This window comes from Accipiter gentilis, chromosome 22, assembly GCF_929443795.1.
Source record: "Accipiter gentilis chromosome 22, bAccGen1.1, whole genome shotgun sequence".
Lineage (NCBI taxonomy): Eukaryota > Metazoa > Chordata > Aves > Accipitriformes > Accipitridae > Astur > Astur gentilis.
This window is the reverse complement of record NC_064901.1, coordinates 23,447,678-23,466,979: the sequence shown is the minus strand read 5'-3', so window position 1 is coordinate 23,466,979 and position 19,302 is coordinate 23,447,678. Positions and strand designations below refer to the sequence as shown.

Here is a 19,302-nt window from a genome sequence, read left to right as displayed (position 1 = left end):
TGAGCTTAGATTTTTAGTTAAACAGTCAGGAGGTAAGAATGAATTTATTTCATATAAAGGAATGTGAATTAGAAAGGAAGACCCAAGACAGAGCTCTGGGGCAGAGGTGTAATATTTCCCAATACAGCTGGAGTAGAGGATGAGGATTATAGTACAGTGGTGGTAGCTACTAAGGGCTTCTAAGTCAAAAGTTACTCCTTGCCCATGTACTATTATTGACAGGTAACGGGACCTGCCTTTAGTGAAACTATTGCCCTTTGAAGATGCCAACATGACCAAAGCCACTCTGCTTTTGAAGGACTTAATGTTGTTTTGTTATAATTTTTGGAACTTTGAAGCTCTAAAAATTTCTTGCCTCAGTTTCTTCTTTGAAGAAATGTCATAGTTGTCTATTTGGCAGAGTTGATCTCTTCAGCTTCTCAGGACAGAATGATGTATACTCTACTTATAAAATATCCTGTGTATATTTTTCTGTTACATATTAACATGGGTAAGATGATTTGAATGAAAGGCAGCAAACCAGGATCCTGCTGACTTCTGGTTCTGACTACCCTTGAGCACAGCATGTCATGTTTCTTCTCACTTTTCCTAACTACATGATTACCTCAGGAATCTCAAGGATCAGTAAGAGGCTTGGAAATAAAAGGTTAACAGTGGTTTAAAAAAAAAAAATAATAAATAGTACACATCTTGAACTTTTTACTGTGTGTGAGGAGCCACTTTAAATGACTGCTCCATTTGAATGAAGGCCTTGGTTTCTGTCCCAGGGAAAAATATTTGACAAAGCTTCCATTTTCTGTTTGGTTTTGTGAAGTCAGTTGGGTTTGCAGTGCACAGCAGCAACGTCTGCAGCTGCCAACTCCTGCATAGCCATAGCTTACAGGCCATTAACACCACTAAAGAGTCTGTAACCACAGGAGGACATGGCTGTTCAGTGAATCCAAGGGCATGAATGAATGGTAGCTATACTCAGCTGCTCTTTGGGCCAACCATAAATTTCTCACATGGGACCACGGGTTAGGAAAAAGGGCTCCAGGCTCTAAGAATAAAACTAGACTAGGAATCCCATCGTTATTCCTCACTTGTTCAAGGAGGATAGCATGTTGAGTATATAGATGTGGCGGAGCACGCTAGAGCATCTTGCAACTAGCTGTAGTGCATGCTTTTATGTATTTGAATGTTGTTTTTATGGCAATATGTTACAAGACAAATACAGAAATAGAGCAGACTCTACATGCTTTGCATCCAGGTCCGTGAGGAGAAAACACAACTGCATCTTGGTGTGTCTGTTACTTTTTATTGATAATAAACATAGCATTAAATGAATGCCACTTCTGGTAATGGCGTTTAGTTTCTCTGCTGTGGCTCCTCTCCTGTACTCTGAACACTTTAAATGACAATTTATAATCCGCAGCTTCCTATTACACTTAAATGAGCAGTTCCTCTGTAAATTTTCAGGCTCCTGTCTAAGGTGGGAGACTCGTGGAACTGAAAATCAAGGCTTGAATGTCTTTGGAAACAAAAAAACCCAACAACAACAAAAATCAGTTGACTGTTTCTAGACAAATATCAAACTATGGTATTTATTGCCAGGGAAGTAGCAAGTGCATAATTACATTACAGAGGAAGCTTGCTCTTTCCACTTGGCGTGCAGCTGGAGCAGGCGCTGGTTGCCACAGCAACAGGGAGATGGCTAAATATAGCCTCCCCGGTGCTGGACCACTTAAGGTAGAATGATGGGGAGGTGTGAGGGTGTGGGCCTGGCTCTCTTCATCTTAACCAACTTTTTTTTTTTTTTTTTTTTTTTCTCCCCGTCCCCATTAACTGCACAGTTGAGTTGGATGGAGCCAAAATTTCTTTTTGCTGCACGGATGCTCATGTAGTTCTTCAGATCCCTCACTAAAAACATTTCTTCTGCAATTTGTCTAAGAAACAAAATTGTAACTGGAGTCATCGGAAGTGTTTCCCCTACACGCATGTTCCTCAGTTTCCTTTTGTCTGGAGGTTTTAAGTTATGAGTTTTTAAGGCCAGGACTGTTTTCTTTATAAAGAAAAAACACAAACCACAGAACCCACAGTGGCATTGACTGCTTCAAAGAGACCAATGCGTGGAGCTTCTGCAAGGGGCTGCTATTAATTTGTTGTGTTTCCAAGAGGGTTTTCTTCACTGGGTCAGACCGTTAATTTACTGCACCTAGATGATGGTCACTACTCCTGCTGGGAAGTTGCAGTCTAGCTAGATGCTGCAAGACCTACGCTTTACAGCCTGAATGCCAGCCTGTCTTTTAAAGCTTCAGCTTGTTTCATAAGCATGAGGCTCATGTTTATCCATATAAATGCTTACCCTTTTTTGAATCCTGTTAAGCTTTTGTCCTCAATTAAGTTTTGTGGCAAGTACTCCCGTAGTCTGAATATGGGAAGAGCACTTCCTTTTATCGGATCTAAGTTTCAGTCTTTCATTTAAATAAATGTCATCTTTCTTTTGTATTCTAAGAGGATAAATCAAGATCTTGATCTTTGTCATTCATTAGTCTGTATACTCTTATCATGCCTGCTCTTAATAGTCTCTTAAATAGCTAAATTCAACCAATCTTTTCACCTCATTAATGTATCAGTTTTTTTCTTTTTTCCCTCTCTTAAATCATCAGGTTCTTAATATTTGCCCTACATTTGGAGGGATTAAAGTGTTCCATAGACTGTAATACAAGATTTCCGTGGTGGTGGATCTGTCGCTGCCATTCCCACCATCCTGTTCTTTGGTTGGTTTTGGTGACTGCTGCACAAAAGAGAACTCCTTGTGGACTTTGTTCAGGTTTTTCAGGGAGGTATAGTTGATTTAGAGTCCTGCAAGGTTTGTGATTAAGTCACATTATTTTCTTTAGTATGCATTGTTGGTTTTGTTAATACTGATTTTTCATCTGCCATTCTGTAGTCTGTTCACATAGCAGTCTGAGCTCTTTAAAAAGTTCCTTAGTATTCTCCAATCTGGTAATCTCTTAAAAACTGCACGAATACTCATTTCACTGCTAATCCCCATTTGAGCTCATGAATAAATATCACAAGCACCACCTGTCTTGATATGAAAAACTTCTGGCATCCACTGTTAACCTTTTGGTGTTGTGAAAATTCATTACTAATTTGTGGTCTTATTTTCTCCATACTACATATTTTGATCCACAATTCGACTTTACTTCACTAATCAGGCCTTGCAGATAACTCCTGAAAAATACAACAGACTTTGGCAAAGGTGTTTGAAATCCTGAATGACTGAAATGATTCTTTTCTGTCATGTTAGCGATCTCATTTCTAGAGGCGAATAAATCACAGATTTAATTCACACTTGTATCATGGCAGCAGCCATGTTGGTTTGAATCTATTGCCATGATTTTCAAAGAGCTACATTGTTTTAGTTTTTAATGGTCACTTGAACTCAACTGTTTGTTTTTAAGATGATTACTTACGTCATTGTGGCAGCAGCAGGATACGGTATACCTGGATGAATAAACATGATGAGAAACTCATATGTGAATCCGCAGAAGTGGAGCTGCATGATGCCTACCTGCATGAATGTTCTCATTCTGCACTAAACATGGCATATTTAATCTGTTTGGGTAAACTGGCTTGAAGTTACTACAGAGTAAGAAGAAGCAGAGATGCTTTTTTCACTGTGTTGGACTGTCTGGTAGCACCTTCTAACAGCATACTTGCCCTAATTTGCCTGAAGCTTTTAAAACTAATTCTTCTTTCTACCTAGCACTAAATAATATGACTGGGTTTGTATGTAAAACTAGTCTCAGGAATAGACATGCTCAAAATCAGTCAGTGGGTTGGGAAATCCAGGAGTCTTACTTTCTGTCCTACCTGCACATGCTTTAGAAGTGCTTGGCAGAGCAGGTGGTAGCTAATTTCAGACTGGTACCCTTACTGAAATATTATTGTGGAATACCTTCACTGTTACTGTAATACAGCTCTAAAACAATTCTTATCTTCTGTAGTCATCCACTGAATATCTTCCATACTATATTAAAACACTTCTGTATTTGAGCAGTAGAGTCAGATACTTCCTATCTTGAAGATCCATCATAAAGTAACGTTTAGAAGATGGAAGGGATTATCAAAGTGTAAACTATACAACAAACCTGTGTTGCCATTTCTGACACCTTAGCCCAAGATTTAGAAGTTGCCTTTTGGACTTATGCTGGCTTCACTCAATCGGTTTCGCATAGTTTAGCCCAGTGTGTGTGTGTGTATATGTATGGAGCTTGATTCTCTTGCTGTATTGACGTTGGAGCTGTTCCTGATTTATACCAGCTGCTTGAATACTTATATCGTGCTTAGAGTCATGTTAGTAAGTTTCAGTTTAGGATTTGGTTGGGATTTTTAAACAGACTTTAATCTCAGTTGCATTCGAAAGGTTTTCTTTTGGCTTGCAGTAATTTTCTGAAATGTGAAAGGTGTTTCCTTTATTTCATGATAATGTATCTTTGCTGCCTTTCAGATCAAAAGGGGTAGTCCTGAATATCTCCTCAGCTTCTGGGATGTATCCAACTCCACTGCTGACTCTTTACTCTGCAACCAAGGTAAGTGTTCTTTTCCACACTGAAATCAAGTGTCAAACATAAGCCAACACTACAGGAATAAATGTTTTGGTGTCCATCTAGTGGTGCTTTCATGAACTAAAAGTACGGAGTTTCTAACTTAAATTTTTCCTATAGTGGAAGCTGGAGGGTCAAGAGAAAAATGAGTACAAGGGTTTACTGGCACAGAAACAACTATTTTCTATATTTCATCATGCATTCTACTTTTACATGGAAAATGATGCTAGTGTACCAAGCAAGCTTAGTGTGAGGTTGAGAAAGGACATTGACTAAGTTTAACACACGTTCTTATTTTGGCTTTGAAGCTTTTTTCTCTGATCTTACTGAAGATGTGTATCTTCAATATAGATGTATATATATTTATTTAAGACTCTTCTGGTGCTTGCTGGAAGCAAACATTTGTCCTCCTTTTTTATTAGTTGCCTTAAGTTTAGCACTTCAGGTAAAAGAAAGTATAGAGCTCTAGGGCCTTGCCATTACCAAATAGTCAACTTCCCTTGATCTGTTGACCATACATCCTGCTAACGTAGCCTAGTATGTCATTTGCTGTTCTTGCAGTGAGTGGATTATTGGCTTATCTTCTCCCTGGCAGCCACCATATATTCCAGGATCTTTTCAGCAGGGCTGCTACTTGACCAAAACTAAGGCATGGCGTTATCCCACTCTCTATGCAGAACTTTGCACTTCACTCTGTGCCAGTCAAGAAGTCTCACAATGTTTAACAATAATCAAGTTTATCAGGGTCTCTCTGGACTGAAGCTCTGTCGTGTCAGCCGTTCCATCTAATGTTGTCGTCTGCAAATTTGCTGAGGGTGTGCTCTGTGTCATCATCTAGGTTGCTGATAGGAGATACTGAAGAATATGGGCTTCAGTATTGATCTGTAGGGCTCTCTGCTTGTTATCAGCCAGATGTCAAGCTATTAATCATGGCCCTTCGAGCCTGGTGGTCCAGCCAATTTTCAGTCTGGCCAGCAGTTTGTCCTTTCAGCACATATCTGCTTGACTTCTAAATGATAATGCTGCAGAACATGGTGTTAAAAGCTTTACTGAAGTGAAAATACATCTCATGCATAGAGTTTATATATATTAAAAAAAAATATATTTGTTTCCCTCCTCTACAAAGCTAGTCCATTCCATTGTAGAAAGTAATTTAGTTGGTCAAACAAGATTTTCTGTTTCTGATATATCTTCTTTATGTGCTTGGAAATTAATTCCAAGAGGAGGGCTCCATGATCTTTCCACAAACTGAGTTAAAGCTGATGGGATCATTCTTGCCTTTTCAAGGAGGGATATGTTAGCCCTCTTCCTGTTGTCAAAGACCTCCCCTAGTTTCTATAGCTTTTCAGATATTGTAGGCAGCAGACTTGTGTACATATGGACTAGTTCTTTCAGCACTCTTGAGTGAATCCAGGGTGGCTCCATGGATTTGAATACATCCAGCTTCTCTGAGTAGTCCCTAAATTGTTGCTGCCTCTGCCTGTCCTTTTCATTAGACAAAACCGGTGCATTGAGAGAGGCATATGAGCAGACTTTGGCTGTGCAAAGGCAAGAGAAGTTTGAATAACTTAACATTTTTCTATCCTTTGTCTCTAGGTTGTCTCCCTCATACATCAACAGATGCCCATTTCTCTGAAAGTCCTCCTGAAACTAGTGTACCTGTAGGATCCTTTACTACTACCCTTAATGTCCTTTGCTAGTCTTTTCCTAGCTTGGATTTTATTCCTAAGTACCCAATAATGTTTTATGTTTCTCTTTTGTTTACTTCTCCTTGTTTCTGTCTCTCACATGCTCATTTTTTGTTCATCGAGAAGCTCCCCACTTAGCCAAACATTCTTTTTACTGAAATTTCCAGTCTTCCTCCATAATAGGCTGGTTTATTTTGCCAGTTCATAAGTTACTACTCTAGATCTATATTTCATGTTAAATTTATCTGCTCTGGTTTCTCTGTGTCCCTGGGACAGTTTTGACTTTCTGGAGCTTGTCTTATTTTTTTTTCCAAAGGTACTTACAGGGGCTTTTAAAATGTTCCCCTGAAAGATCGCTAGTTAATGCCATAAAGACAGAATATGGGTACACAGTATGGAACTGAAGTATACGTGATAAAACTAAATGCAAGAGACATTTACACTGGTATTAAAGCAGTATGGCACTACAGCTTTTTAAGGTGCACCTGGTAATTACCTCTAAATACTTCAAGGATTTCGGAGTCTAAGCAGAACCTTGACAGGATGAAGAAACCTTCAGTAGTGTCATTCATGTGAGAACAGACCTACGTTTCCTCTAGACTCTCAGTGACGTCTTTGTATTTCCAGAAAGGAATTGATGTACACTATTTTATTCATACTAAAGGCAGGGATATTTAAGTTTAGAAATCATGAAAGACTGAATTAGTTTTAGCTGATAAAATTTGCTCTTGAAATAGCTGTTTCCTGAGAGCACAGTTCTTTGTTTTAATACGAAAGGTCACTTTCGTTGTGGCATTGCCTTCAGCTTTATGGAATGAATTGAGCTTCAGATTTAAGTGATATTATGCCTTATACTCTGTTGGTTAGTCTTTTTTCAATGAGAATCTCAAATATTTCTTCCCCTCCTCCCAAGAAACTCAATTACAGGTTAAGTAGTCTGCCTATTCTCAGCACTGCTCATCTTCTACCACAGCAAGATTAGTAAGCATGAAAGTGACTCCCCTAAGTAGCTATAGAAAGACTGTATCTGCAATTTCTAGGGGTTTTTTCCTCATCTGTATAGAGGGGGTTTAAAGCATAGTACCCTTCAGGTCTAAGTCAATGGCTTTGGCTAATTAGCAGGAACAGGCGCAGTCTAACTCTTTAACCTTCCCGTGGAGAATTCCCTACTTTACAATGAAACGAGACACTTTTAAAGGAATCATAGTCCTATTTTTTGACAGGTTTACCTATCTACCTGTGCTAATACTAATGAGAAGTGAAATATAAGTCTGTCCCCCTGCCCCACCTTTTAGTATTTGGGTTTGTTACTGGATATTCAAGGAGAAGAAATTTTCTTGCATGCAATGCTTATCTGCTTATTCAGAGGATGTTAGAGAACATTCTTAAGACTGTTTTAAGTTAAAGGTTGTTGGGGTGCTTAAGCATTTGGAGGTGGAAAACCCCAACTTGTCTTGAAATAAATTCTTCAAGAAGAAAAACTTCAAAGCTTACTTGGATACTGGAAGTTGCTTTTTCTTCTCATGTAAAATTAGCATTTTCTTTATTACAACCTCTTTGCAACCAGTAGAAATGACAGTCTTTATACTGTTTCTCCATATTTGGAGCAGTAACTGATTTCAGGACTTGTCATGTAGAAATAGTTAGAAATTTGAATGGTCAAAGCACTTTAACACAATATGGGTTTTTTTTTAATGTATCTTTAATAGATTATTGATATACTCTGTGCAGTTATCACCCATACATCTGGCAACTGTGTTCAGGGACTGCACCGAACTATTTGCATGTCTATGCAAGTGCCTTATTGTTGCAATAGGATGGCTAGCTCACTTGAATCATTGCTGCTAGACCAGACTTTCAGAGTCTCGTTCATGTTGAGTGCTGAATTTCATTAAGAACTTATACTCGGAGGAAAGGGAGAAGGAAAGAACAGTTGGACAGAAGATAAGCTTTTTTGGTTTAATGAGCCTTTTTCTAGCTTGTACATGCAACTTGAAGATGAAGAGTAAAAGGATCTACCTGCTACGCAGCAAAATCTAGTTTTCTTTCAGATCTTGTGTATGCTCAAAAGAGTGTCTATAGAAATAGTCCAGTAGCGTGGAAGTGTTTCTGTTGCTTCTTGTGTAGGCTGACTTCAGCGGGATGACCTTGATAGGAAAAACACTGGGCACTGTAAACTTTAAGTGCTGGTTTCAGTTAGGACTTGTATTAATCTACTGGTGACATGGTGACCAAAGGAAGACTGTAAAGCAGGTGCAATACTAGAGTTTTGCTGTTTGTTTTGAAACTGGTCTGAAGCAACTGCTTCTTAAATACTTGAATTAATTTATTTAGTATTTATTTTAGTTTCAACATGGATAAGATAGTTTAGTTCCTTCAGTTGAAGGTACTCCATTCATCCTATTTGGCTGTATTGTTTCACTAAAACAAGAAACCCTAGCAGAACCTGATATGTTGTCTCGCTGGACTGCAGGAGGGAAAAGTGGAAAGGTGGTTTAGAAGAACTCGGGAAGGGAGAATCTACAGTGGTTTGAACTGCTAAGTAGCCTTGGGTTATTAGGACAATACTTTCTCGGCATGGTTATGGAGGTGGCTGTATCAGATGTGAGAGCATCTTGAAGGCAGGTACTAGTATCCACCTTTTTCACTTCTTTAAACTTCTAGGCTTGTAACTTCTAAAACTTCCAGAACTTTGGAAGAGAATCTGTGGAGTTGGACTTCAGGACTAGGAAGAGGTGTCACCATAGGGTGACTTTTCTTAAAAGTGTAAAGGCAGAAGACAAAGTATTTTAAACACTGTGTTTTAAAAACCATACACAAGAGAAACCTACTTAAATCACTCTTAAAAAGAACAAAACAAAACAAAAAAACAAGTCTAAGGAGATGATATAAGTAGTGAACAATGTGAACATACAAAGTCTTATTTTCCTTTTTTAACTGGGTTTTAAGTAATAAATCTAGTTCCTTTTCCTTCTAAATGAAAAAGGGTTTTATTTGTTTAGATTGAGCCTCACTTCTGTAAAAATACTGTGTAAGCACAGGGTTTCTATTCAGATGCCATTGTTCTAATATGCAATGGTCCTTTGAAAAGCTGAGGTTTTTTACTTTGAAAACAGTAAACTCTAAATAGTAATTCAGATATGCTTTACAAAAACCTGCAAACTATAGTTTCCATTTTAATGTGTAGCATGCTGCATGTTTCCCTTCTTTTCTCTCTAGGCTTTCGTGGATTACTTCTCCCGAGGCCTTCATGCAGAATACAAAAGCAAGGGCATCATTGTGCAGGTGAGTAGCGTTTGTTTCATGTAAGTGTGGTTACCACAGCAACATTGGTGTCTTGGTAACAAAAGGGAATCAGCATGTTCTGTTATTCATGAATATATGACACAGATTAAGGATAAGGATTTCCTTTTATCCCATTAGCAGCTTTCTTAAGTTACTCTGAAACAATGTGTCTTGAAGCAACAAAAAACTTGGGTTTGTGTTTTGTTTGGTTTTTTTTTTTTTAAGCTGATGGTGGTAATTGAACCTTTAAATATAAAATATTCCAGAAAACTGTGTGTAACTGTAGAATACGTCTTTATACAACTTCATCTACTGGAATGCACTTTTGGAGTGCATTTGTATAAAGATTCAATGGGTAACTGCTGAAAAGACTAGAATGTAGCAGTCCTTGCATGTTAGTGAATCAATTGCTAGTGTAAGCATAGTAGCAAGAACAAACAAAAGCCTTGAAGACCCTTTGTATGTAATGGACTGATTTAATTGTCTTTAGTACTGGGTTTCCACATTACTAATGAGTCTTGCTTCACCCCCCCCCCCCCCCCCCCCCCAGTTTTTTACCTTCCATGGTTTTAATTATTTTTGACAGGGCAAAAAAGCAAACCAAGCCAGTCTCTCACAGCTTTTATGGGATTTTGCTTTAATATCACCTCACACACTCTTGGTGTTTGCTTCCAAAAAGTAGCTGGAATTTCCAGCTTTGGTCACAAACACTTGAGATTTTCTTTACTTATTATACCTGTTCCTCTCCAGAGCAATAGTTAGTTTGATAAAGGTGGTGTAAGATCTTACCTGTACTGTGAAGACAGTGGTGTATCTTTTTTAAATTCAGTTAGGGATCCTCTTACAAACAGGACTAGCCTATGTCCTTGTCAGTCATTCCCCTATTCTGTACGGTGGTTCTCAAAACTATCTGAATTCCAAAGGGCCTATGAGGAGTAAGGCATAAAGTTATCTGCCTTATTTGTGTAATCATTAAGCATGAGAGCACAGCTTTTGTTACTGGCTAAAACCATAGAGAAGTTGTTACTAACTTAAGGCTATGTCACCTTTTTGACATGCTAGATTTTTTTTCCCTTTAAGTTTACTTAGCAAAACAAGAACTTACCACCAGGAAATGCCCTGCAGCTTAGTATCCAGGAAATGCCCTGCAGCTTAGTATCCAGATGTTTAGTCCCAGATGTTTAGTATAATGTCCTGTCCCAGTTCCTGAGAGAGGATTGTGTTAAGAAAAAAGATAATTGTTGGGTGAGGTATTCCCATGCAGTCACTGGCCCTTTAGTGGGAACCTCATTTAAACCTAGATTTAAACCTTATACTAAACATCCTAAGGGATGCTGTTTATTTTCGGGTCTGTGGGCAGTGGAGAGGAAGCTAGCAAAGGTGGTACCTGAAAGCATTCAAACTACTGTTGTTACAGACCTTCTCGAGGACAGACTAGATGATGTTAGTTTTATGCTAGTAACAGATTATAACTTGCTGTAGAAGTCCCAAAGCATAACTTCTCCTCAGAGTGCTTGACGCTGTGCCCTAGCACCCTGGGATGCACCTTCAGCTAAACCAATGCGCAGCGATGAAGGATGCATACAAAGGTAGCACTCTGAACAGGTACAGTTTCAGCATACAGTGTGGTTTGTGTGTGGTCTCAGTTCTTGAAGTGGATTAAGCTAAAGCAACTTTTGGTGTTTAATGTCTTGTTACTGTCTCTTCTCACAAGGCTTTGCAAGTCTTTCCCTGGCTTCAGCCCCAAACTGTCCTGCAGTTGGTCAATTTTTACCATACTGCAAATTCCTTACAGCTTTCCCTTCACTTTTACCCTTCTATATTACTTCTGTCTCCCTGGTGTGGTTCCAACTGTATTTCTTGCAGAGTTAGCTTCATTATCAAACAGCTGTTTTTCCGATCCGTTTCATCTACATGCGATGTGGCCCTCTTTTTAATCTGTGGTCACAGTCTCCAAATGAGACTGAAGGAACTGGTAGAGTATTTCTCTTTTTTACATCAATAATATAAAGTCTTCTGGTAGGATTTCTTTCTTGCTCAAGCCTACGTACAAACTGTGAGGCACAGGCTCCTTCAAGACACAGCTTCACTGGCAATATAGCTGGGTGTGGGTTTTCTGGGGGGGGTTGGGTTTGTGGTTTGTTTTTTTTTTTTCTCTTGCAGGGGGCTGTGCGGTACAATATTTAAGCTCTTCCTGTGTTTTCTCAGGTAAAGCTACTGATAGTTACCTCAGTATGAGAGTATTTAGGGACAGAAGCTTGCAGGAGAAAGAAGTGTTACATCTCTGAGATGTGTTGTTCCTATGTGCATTTGTCTCTTCCCAAATTTTGTCTAAATAGTACTCTGTCAGTTTGAGAGGAGAACAAAAAAGGAGCAGCTACTGTTCATTTATGACTATGGAGTAGCTATTGAAACTGGAAAGGTAAATAACCCAGTAACTCATGCTTGGCTAAAGGCATTAAGCACGGTATGAATGTACATAGTATGGGAAAGATTTTCTAGCTTTTGGGTATGGAAGAGCTAGAAAAGAAGTTTTTAGTGTCTTACATTTCTAACATTGTAAACAAATGAAAAATTACACCTGGCTTTCTATATCAAGTTATGTTTTCCTGTACAAAACTTCATAGGTTGTGGTAAGCTGTCTTTTTCTAACTCCCATGTTGGCTAAGGGTACTGAATTCCTGACAGCACTGCTTTTTTGCCCCTAAATGTAGACAGTGAATTGCCATTCTGAGTTATGTGGGCCTGATGACCAATAGCTGTCACAGGTTCAATTTGTTATGCTAATTTTATTGCAGTCCATGTCCTTGTCGTCTTGTACCAGCCTAAGTCAGTATAAACCACTAATGAATATTACAAGTACCTTCCTGTGAAGACTAGCTGATGTTATCTCCTTCAGGCCCTTAGGAAGACTGCATCCCCCTTAAGTTCTTTGCAATTCATCTCTCTGACCTTCAACAGTATAGAGCTTTTAATTCCAGACTTGCAGTTCCAGCTGAGATCACCATTTAAAACAGTTAACTTTTACTATGCCAATACCTGCAGAGTACCACTGTGTGAAAAGCAGAAACAAAGCGCAGGTGAGGTTTTACAAGTTTCTGAAGTTCAGCCTGAAGTATATCAGTTTTGCTTAAGTGGATTGCCTTCTCTGTGGAAGCTTAGTTTTGATAGTATATAGTGGTTTTATTGCAATGTAGCCATCTTCAGATTAAAAATATATTCTTTCTGGCTGACAGGCCTACTTAATTTTACAGAGGCAGCACAGTAGTAGCATAGGTTAAATTTCTGTGTGTGTTTATATGGAGAGAAAGAGATAGGCAAAAAGAAAAGGAATGAGGAAGGCGGCGACAAGGACTTCTCTCAGTGCTCTTTTGGAAAAATCTCTCCCTGAAAGATTTCTGCAGACTCTTCTGAAACTTCTGTTCTTTGAATATGTCTAAAAAATGTTGCTTGGGTTTTTTTACCCCTTTCTTTTACTCCCTTTTTTTAAACTTCAGTTAGTAATTGGCATTTTCCCTCTATACTTCATTACTATGCATAGCAAAAGTGTAACAGTAAAAACTTTCACTACCTGTTTTCTACCATGTCCACTATATAAAATATCATTCACAAAATCTTGGAAGTGTTTGTTTGAAGGGCTCTCTAGACAGTTGTCTAGTCTAACCTCCTGCTCCCCTAGCAGTGGGCTTGACCAGCAGTTAGCAGTGGGATTGCTGCTAACCCTGGGTCATGGGCTAGACATGGCTTTATCCAGCCAAATCTTGAAAACCTTCAAGGGTGGGGATGCTGTGGCCTCTCTGGACAGCCTGTTTGAGTGTTGTACTGCTCTCCTAGCAAAAGGCTTTCTCCCTAGTGTCCAGTCTGACAGTCCACAGCCAAAATTGACAGGTTTGCCTCTTGTTATTCTGTCTGGCATTACCAAGAAGAGTTTGGCTTTCATTTTCATAACTGAACTTGAAGTAACTTTAGGCAGGTATTGGGTCACCACCAGCCTCCTTTTCACCACACTGAAGAGGCCCAGCTCTCTCTCCAGGTATTCCCAGAAGTGTGCTGTCACCAGACTAATGGCATTGCCTTCCTTCAAAGCTTTTTAGCTTTCTCTACAGGTCAGCTTTGGTTGCTGCAATTCTTTCATTTCCCCTTTATGTCCCCCACCCTCCTTTTCCCACAAAGAAATGGAAAGAAACCTCTTTGGAAACACCTGAGAGTTCAGGTTTTTTTAAAAAGTAAGGTAAAATAGGTGATAGAATTGTATAAACCCACGATCAGACTTTTATGGGCTTATTTTCATGTGACTGTAGCATAATTAGTAGAGGCTTCTGTTCAGGACTTGAGGTCTGACTTCTTGCATCCATACAACATTGAAGACCCCAGTTCTGAGTGTTGGCCAATTTTAATAACCATCAGAGCTGTAAGCAGTAGCCAATGTTTTAAGTGAGCAAGAGACATTGTATTGACATAAACTACTTTTAAGGCATGTTTTGAAACTGGAGAGCAGGCTAGGCTTTCCCTGGATAAAGACAAGTAATTTTCTATACAGTTACTTGTCCAGGTAGTGTGGGTTATATCTGCCTGAATGCAAAATGATAAAAGACTTTAGGCAGTGAAATTTATTTATTTATTTTTTTAATCTGTCATGCCACTTTTGGATATAGTTCATGAACGTCTGAGCTCCTTGTGGGGAGGAAGAAGGGAGGGAAAACTAACATAATGGATTTAACAGGTCTCTTCATAGCTGTTAAAATATGGCACAGTTGATAGGAAGATGGTAAATCTAGTGTCTCTGAGATGAAGTACCTGTCTCTGTTTTCTGGAGAGCATTTGGGAGGAAAAAAAATGTTTGAGTGTAATCCTATGCTTCTATGTGCCTTGAAGTCTGTGGATCAATAGTTAACTAGTAATGCTACTATATGCTTCCTTTTTCAAGTATCCTCATGCACAATTGTTTGCCCCTTCATGCTATCCAGTGGCTTAACTGGGTAGTGCAGTTCACTTACGAAGTCTGTTTTAAGCAGAGGAAGACAGAAAATAAATCTTAACTATAACTATTCTGCCGCTCTGTGTGGGGATGTTGCAGATGTAATTTGGTGGTGAATAAGCAGCTCAGAATTATTTTCTTTTTTTGAAACACCAAACTAGAGATTCAGGTTAGAAATGTAATCTGAAAAATGGATGAGGTTCACGTTCTGGAGCTGAAACTAGGTACCTGTGCTATTATGGTAACAGAATGAGTAGTTTTCTTACCAAGCATTTGTCGCTTTTGGCGACTTTAAAGGCAATGGTAATGGCTTACACTTCTGAAACTCAAGTCTCCTTGTTTTTCCTCTTCCATTTGAAAGTGGACTCATGCAATATATTATTGAAAGTCCTATTTATAGAGAGAAGTGCACCATTTTAATGTTCTAAGGTGAAGGAATGAGCAGAGACATCAATGCTTCCTGTTTGTGGTGGTTAAATTCCTGTTGAAATGTGCACAGCTATGGGATGGATAAACAGGCAATGAAAGTTCAAGCGTTCCTTTGCCCCCTGTGCTGTGCTGCTTAGAGTGTGATAGTAAAATGTTTCTGAGGTCAAGCATGGGGAGGCAGGTTTCTGAACTGTAACTTTCCCAAATATACTGAGTTTTGAGATGGTATTCTCATTTTGAGATCCATTAGAGTAGCAGAAGTGGACACATGCTTCTCAGATATCTGTTGTAAAGATACATGAATCATAGCACTCACAACTGTGGTGGGCAGTAGTGACTGTAAGTATTGAATCACTAGTACAGCCACAGACAGTGTCTTAGGAGGTCCTTTTCAAAGTCCTGGTAGGCTTCCAAACTTTCTAAGATTGTAAGATCTGGTATGTTTAATATCTGATTAAGTGGCTACAGACCAGAGCTCTTTTGATTACTTTTTTTTAGAGGCCTAGACTGAGGACAAGTTAAAAGCAATGCCAAAACCATGACTATGATTCTGTGAGGAACGAGGGTCGCTTCCTAGTGTACGAGTATACATGCATTTCCCTTTCCTTCTCCTGTAGCATGAGGTGGGGATAGGTGGAATGTGGTTTTGGATCCTCCAGGCCTGTCTTGCCCCACCACTGACATGCCTTTGTGGTACCAGTGTCCCTCTGTCAACGATGAACCCGTGCTGCTTCCTCTTGCTTTCCCATTGTGCCAGGGCCAGGTAGTTCTGAGACCCACCGTCACTTTTCCTGTTTCTTCCAAACATTGCTATAAAAGCCCATTAACTGTGCTCTGTTTCTTGATCCTTCCTTCTGTCCTCGAGGTCTTCCACCCTGGTACAGATAATCTCCTTCCTCTGAGCCCTCCTGTGGAGTTACAAGCTCAATGTTCCAAGTCTCCTGGTGTTCCCCTTTCTCCTTCTTCCTCCTGCCTTTGTGTTTCTGTACAGGTGCCAAACGGAAGAGCTGTTAATCAGGTATAAAAACCCTGTCTTGGGTTCTGCACCTCCTTCCCAAGCAAACATTGGGGGTTTACTACAGAGAAGCAACACCACAGCGTTTTCTATTAAACAAATGAAATGAAGTTTTGTACTTACAAGGCAAACTGTAGGAAAGGCTTTTCAGCCACACGCTTGCAAGAGTGGTGGTTCTAGGGCCCCAGCTGGGGGTGTGGGCTGTCAACAGGCCACTGAACTATCCTTCATGTTCTAAATATGGCCCACAAGGTATCCGATCAAAAAATGTTTTTGATATTGTACATTGTGATCTTAGAATCGAAAAGAAGGCTACCTTAAGCTAGAATTCAGTATACAGGTTATCTAATTTGCAATGATTTTAGCTCCTTGATGGATCTGTAAGTTAATCTGAAAGCATTTTCTACTTAATGTGATCTTTCCTACGTCCAGAGTGTTCTACCGTATTATGTGGCAACAAAAATGTCCAAAATCCGCAAGCCGACCTTCGATAAGCCCAGTCCTGAAACATATGTCAGAGCTGCCTTAGGCACAGTAGGCCTGCAGTCCCAGACCAACGGGTGCCTACCTCATGCACTCATGGTAAGTCTCCTTGGAAAACCTAAGGATCTGGAATGTCCTCTGTATGTGTTTATTATGGAAGAAGAGTAAAGAATAATTTTGAATATTAGATGTTTTTGTTCTTTAACTTCTAATCATAACTTGGTGATTTTTTGCACGTGCTGGTAACTTAGATTTCACTTGGTACAGGCTATAAAAAGCTGAGACACGACCGCTCCCTTTCTTTTTCTAGGGATGGATCTTCTCTGTTCTACCTGCGCCTGCTGCCATTAATTTAGTCATGAAAACAAACAAACAAATACGGGCTCGTTATTTGAAAAAAATGAAGGAGAAGTAAGTTGGAGGCAACTTGATCTTGGAAGCCTGGGAATCCTGCAGGTTCCATACCCACGCTGCAGCACCAAGTAGACCTAATGTTTTAAGTATCTTCAATCGTAGGGGTACTTCCTAACAAGCAAAACAGTCTTGTTTTGAGGATGCAGGTGAAACAAGACTGTTGACTTCTAATATTGATTTAAAAATAGGCTTTATTTGTTTATAGATATTATGAGGGGGGAAGTGCTTCAGACTAAAATTGCACTGTGCTTTAAGAAACACTTAACGTGGACTTGATCAGATATTGCGCTGTTGAGGATATATAGTGTCTATCACATCTGTGTATTGTGCATGTGGGTGAAGGGCAAGAAAATAGTAGTTCTCTCATTCCTGGACAGGTGGGCAGGAGTGGGAAGGGAGCATATTTATTTAAAAAGGTAATCTAGCACTATTGATAAGAGTATGACTTATTTCCAGCTCAGGTTTTAGGTACTTGCAAGGATTCTGCATTGTCAGCCAGCTCATGAGCGCTCCCCTGCTTACACGGTCCAGTATGATTTTTGGTTATGAACTTGAGGGAAATGGGCCAAACCCCAAAATACATGTATTTGCTCATCTATAAATATATACATAAAATAACATTGCAGAAAGTATTTAAATTCTTGGTTCTTGAACATGGATTCTAACTTTTCAGTAATATGTAATCTTTACGATTTGTAATAACATTTTTAAAAGTTCGGTGCCTGCTCTTTGTAATAGGTGGTGATAACACAATGTAGATAAATGTCACAAGTTATGTGTTATGTGCTGGTTGCTATGTAAAAGATTATGGGCACTTTAAATGCAGAGCTTGAAATGACTTACTTTCCTTGTGAGCAATGATGGTTAAATTCTTTTTGAAGTATGCATCAGTCTGTCTTTTTGGCGAGGCCCTTTGAAATGTGAATCCTGAATATTTGAGACAGCTTTAAAAACGAGAACCAGTAAACGTCTTTAAATGTAGAACAATTTTAATTTAATTGTGTTTAACTGATTTGTTTCATGGTTCTATTCCAAAATGGAGTGCTCCAGTGAGGCTGAAGTTACCCAGCTCTAGGAGACAGGGATCAGAGTACATGAGAAGTCTGCACTGCTGTTGTCTGTATTTACCTACTCTTTAAACAAAGATTCTGGTCTCGAACATTCCTTTTTATAGCCATAAAGTGTACTGAAACTTACAAGGCAAATCAAATTGCAAGCAGCTACCCATGTTTTCTGTGGTGACTTCCTATGGTTGAAGAGTATAGGTTGTTTTCTGTCCTTGAACGAATAATTTCAAGCTCTGATTTTGAAGTAAAATATGTTGTACTGAGACGTGATTTGGGGCTAACATTTCTGTACATTGAAAAAACCTGAATACCGATGCAATGGTGCTGATCAAATCTGAGACGAAGATCCTATCCCATAGTTTTCTTAATTTTTTGGAACAGGGATGGTGAAGTCAGTGGTATTAGTTCTGTAAGAGCACATAAATTGGATTGCTCTGGATCTGATGTGGAAGCATTGGACTAAACAATCTGTATGTTTTTGACTTTGTAAAACGAATAAAATGGAATTTAATCTGAATCTTTAACGTGTTGGGTTTTTTCCTGAAAACATTTGTGTGTACATTCAAATGCCTGACTGTCCTTTATCGTATATAATAATGCAGTGAAAATTACTGTACCGCTACATGCCAAAACCACGTTTTCCTGGCTGTTACCTATTTTACAGTGCTGATACTTTAAAACCACTGGAAGACAGAACGAACTGTTAATCAGAACTATTAACGAAGCTATTAATAAGACATAGTTATTTCCAAATAACAATTTTCTAACTCTTAAAGATGGAAAGATATGTCCGAGGGGAAGAGCACGCATATACACCTGGCACTGAAGCAGCGGGGTTGGAGCCTGGGGTCATTTTGCCCCGCTGCCCTGTGTGCGGTGCTAGCAGGCTGCCGTTCGGGTTCCCGCTCTCCTCTGAGGTCTTCCATTTTCCAAACTGCAGCAGGGAGTCGCTTTGTAATCGCCTCAAGTTTGATTTTTGAATGTCCGCTCCCCTCAGCAAAGGGGAAAAATGTGTATTCCCACGTGCTTTGAAATAGCCTGGGCAGGGGCTGGAGAACAGGAGGGGTGTCCGTGTGGGTACCGTCTCCCTGCAGCTCCGCTCCGAAGGGCGTTTTTGTCACTGATGCAAAACCTGGCGCGAGTTTTCACTCGTTTTAGGGGAAAGAAGAGGGTGGGAGTCGAGCGGCCTGTGTCCGCTGCCCCACGCACCGGAGGGAGGGGCACAGACCCCTTCCCCGAAGCGGGCCTGCTCCCTGGCGAAGGTAACCGCGGCTCCCAGAGTGGGACAAGGCCTGGGCCAGCCGCCTGCCTCCCCCGGGCTCGGCACAAGGATGGAAGGCAGGAGAAG

The 19,302-nt window shown here is 39.7% G+C and overlaps 1 protein-coding gene across 1 annotated transcript in view; it reads left to right on the top strand.

The window, feature by feature from the left end:
* The window catches only part of HSD17B12 (hydroxysteroid 17-beta dehydrogenase 12), a 90,738-nt gene extending 72,267 nt beyond the window's left edge, over positions 1 to 18,471 (top strand). Inside the window, exons 8-11 of the mRNA XM_049825802.1 lie at positions 4,499 to 4,580; positions 9,503 to 9,568; positions 16,423 to 16,572; positions 16,784 to 18,471. Coding sequence (XP_049681759.1) covers positions 4,499 to 4,580; positions 9,503 to 9,568; positions 16,423 to 16,572; positions 16,784 to 16,888 — 403 coding nt within the window. The 3' untranslated portion in view covers positions 16,889 to 18,471. The remainder of the gene's footprint in view (positions 1 to 4,498; positions 4,581 to 9,502; positions 9,569 to 16,422; positions 16,573 to 16,783) is intronic.
* Positions 18,472 to 19,302: the final 831 nt, after the last annotated feature.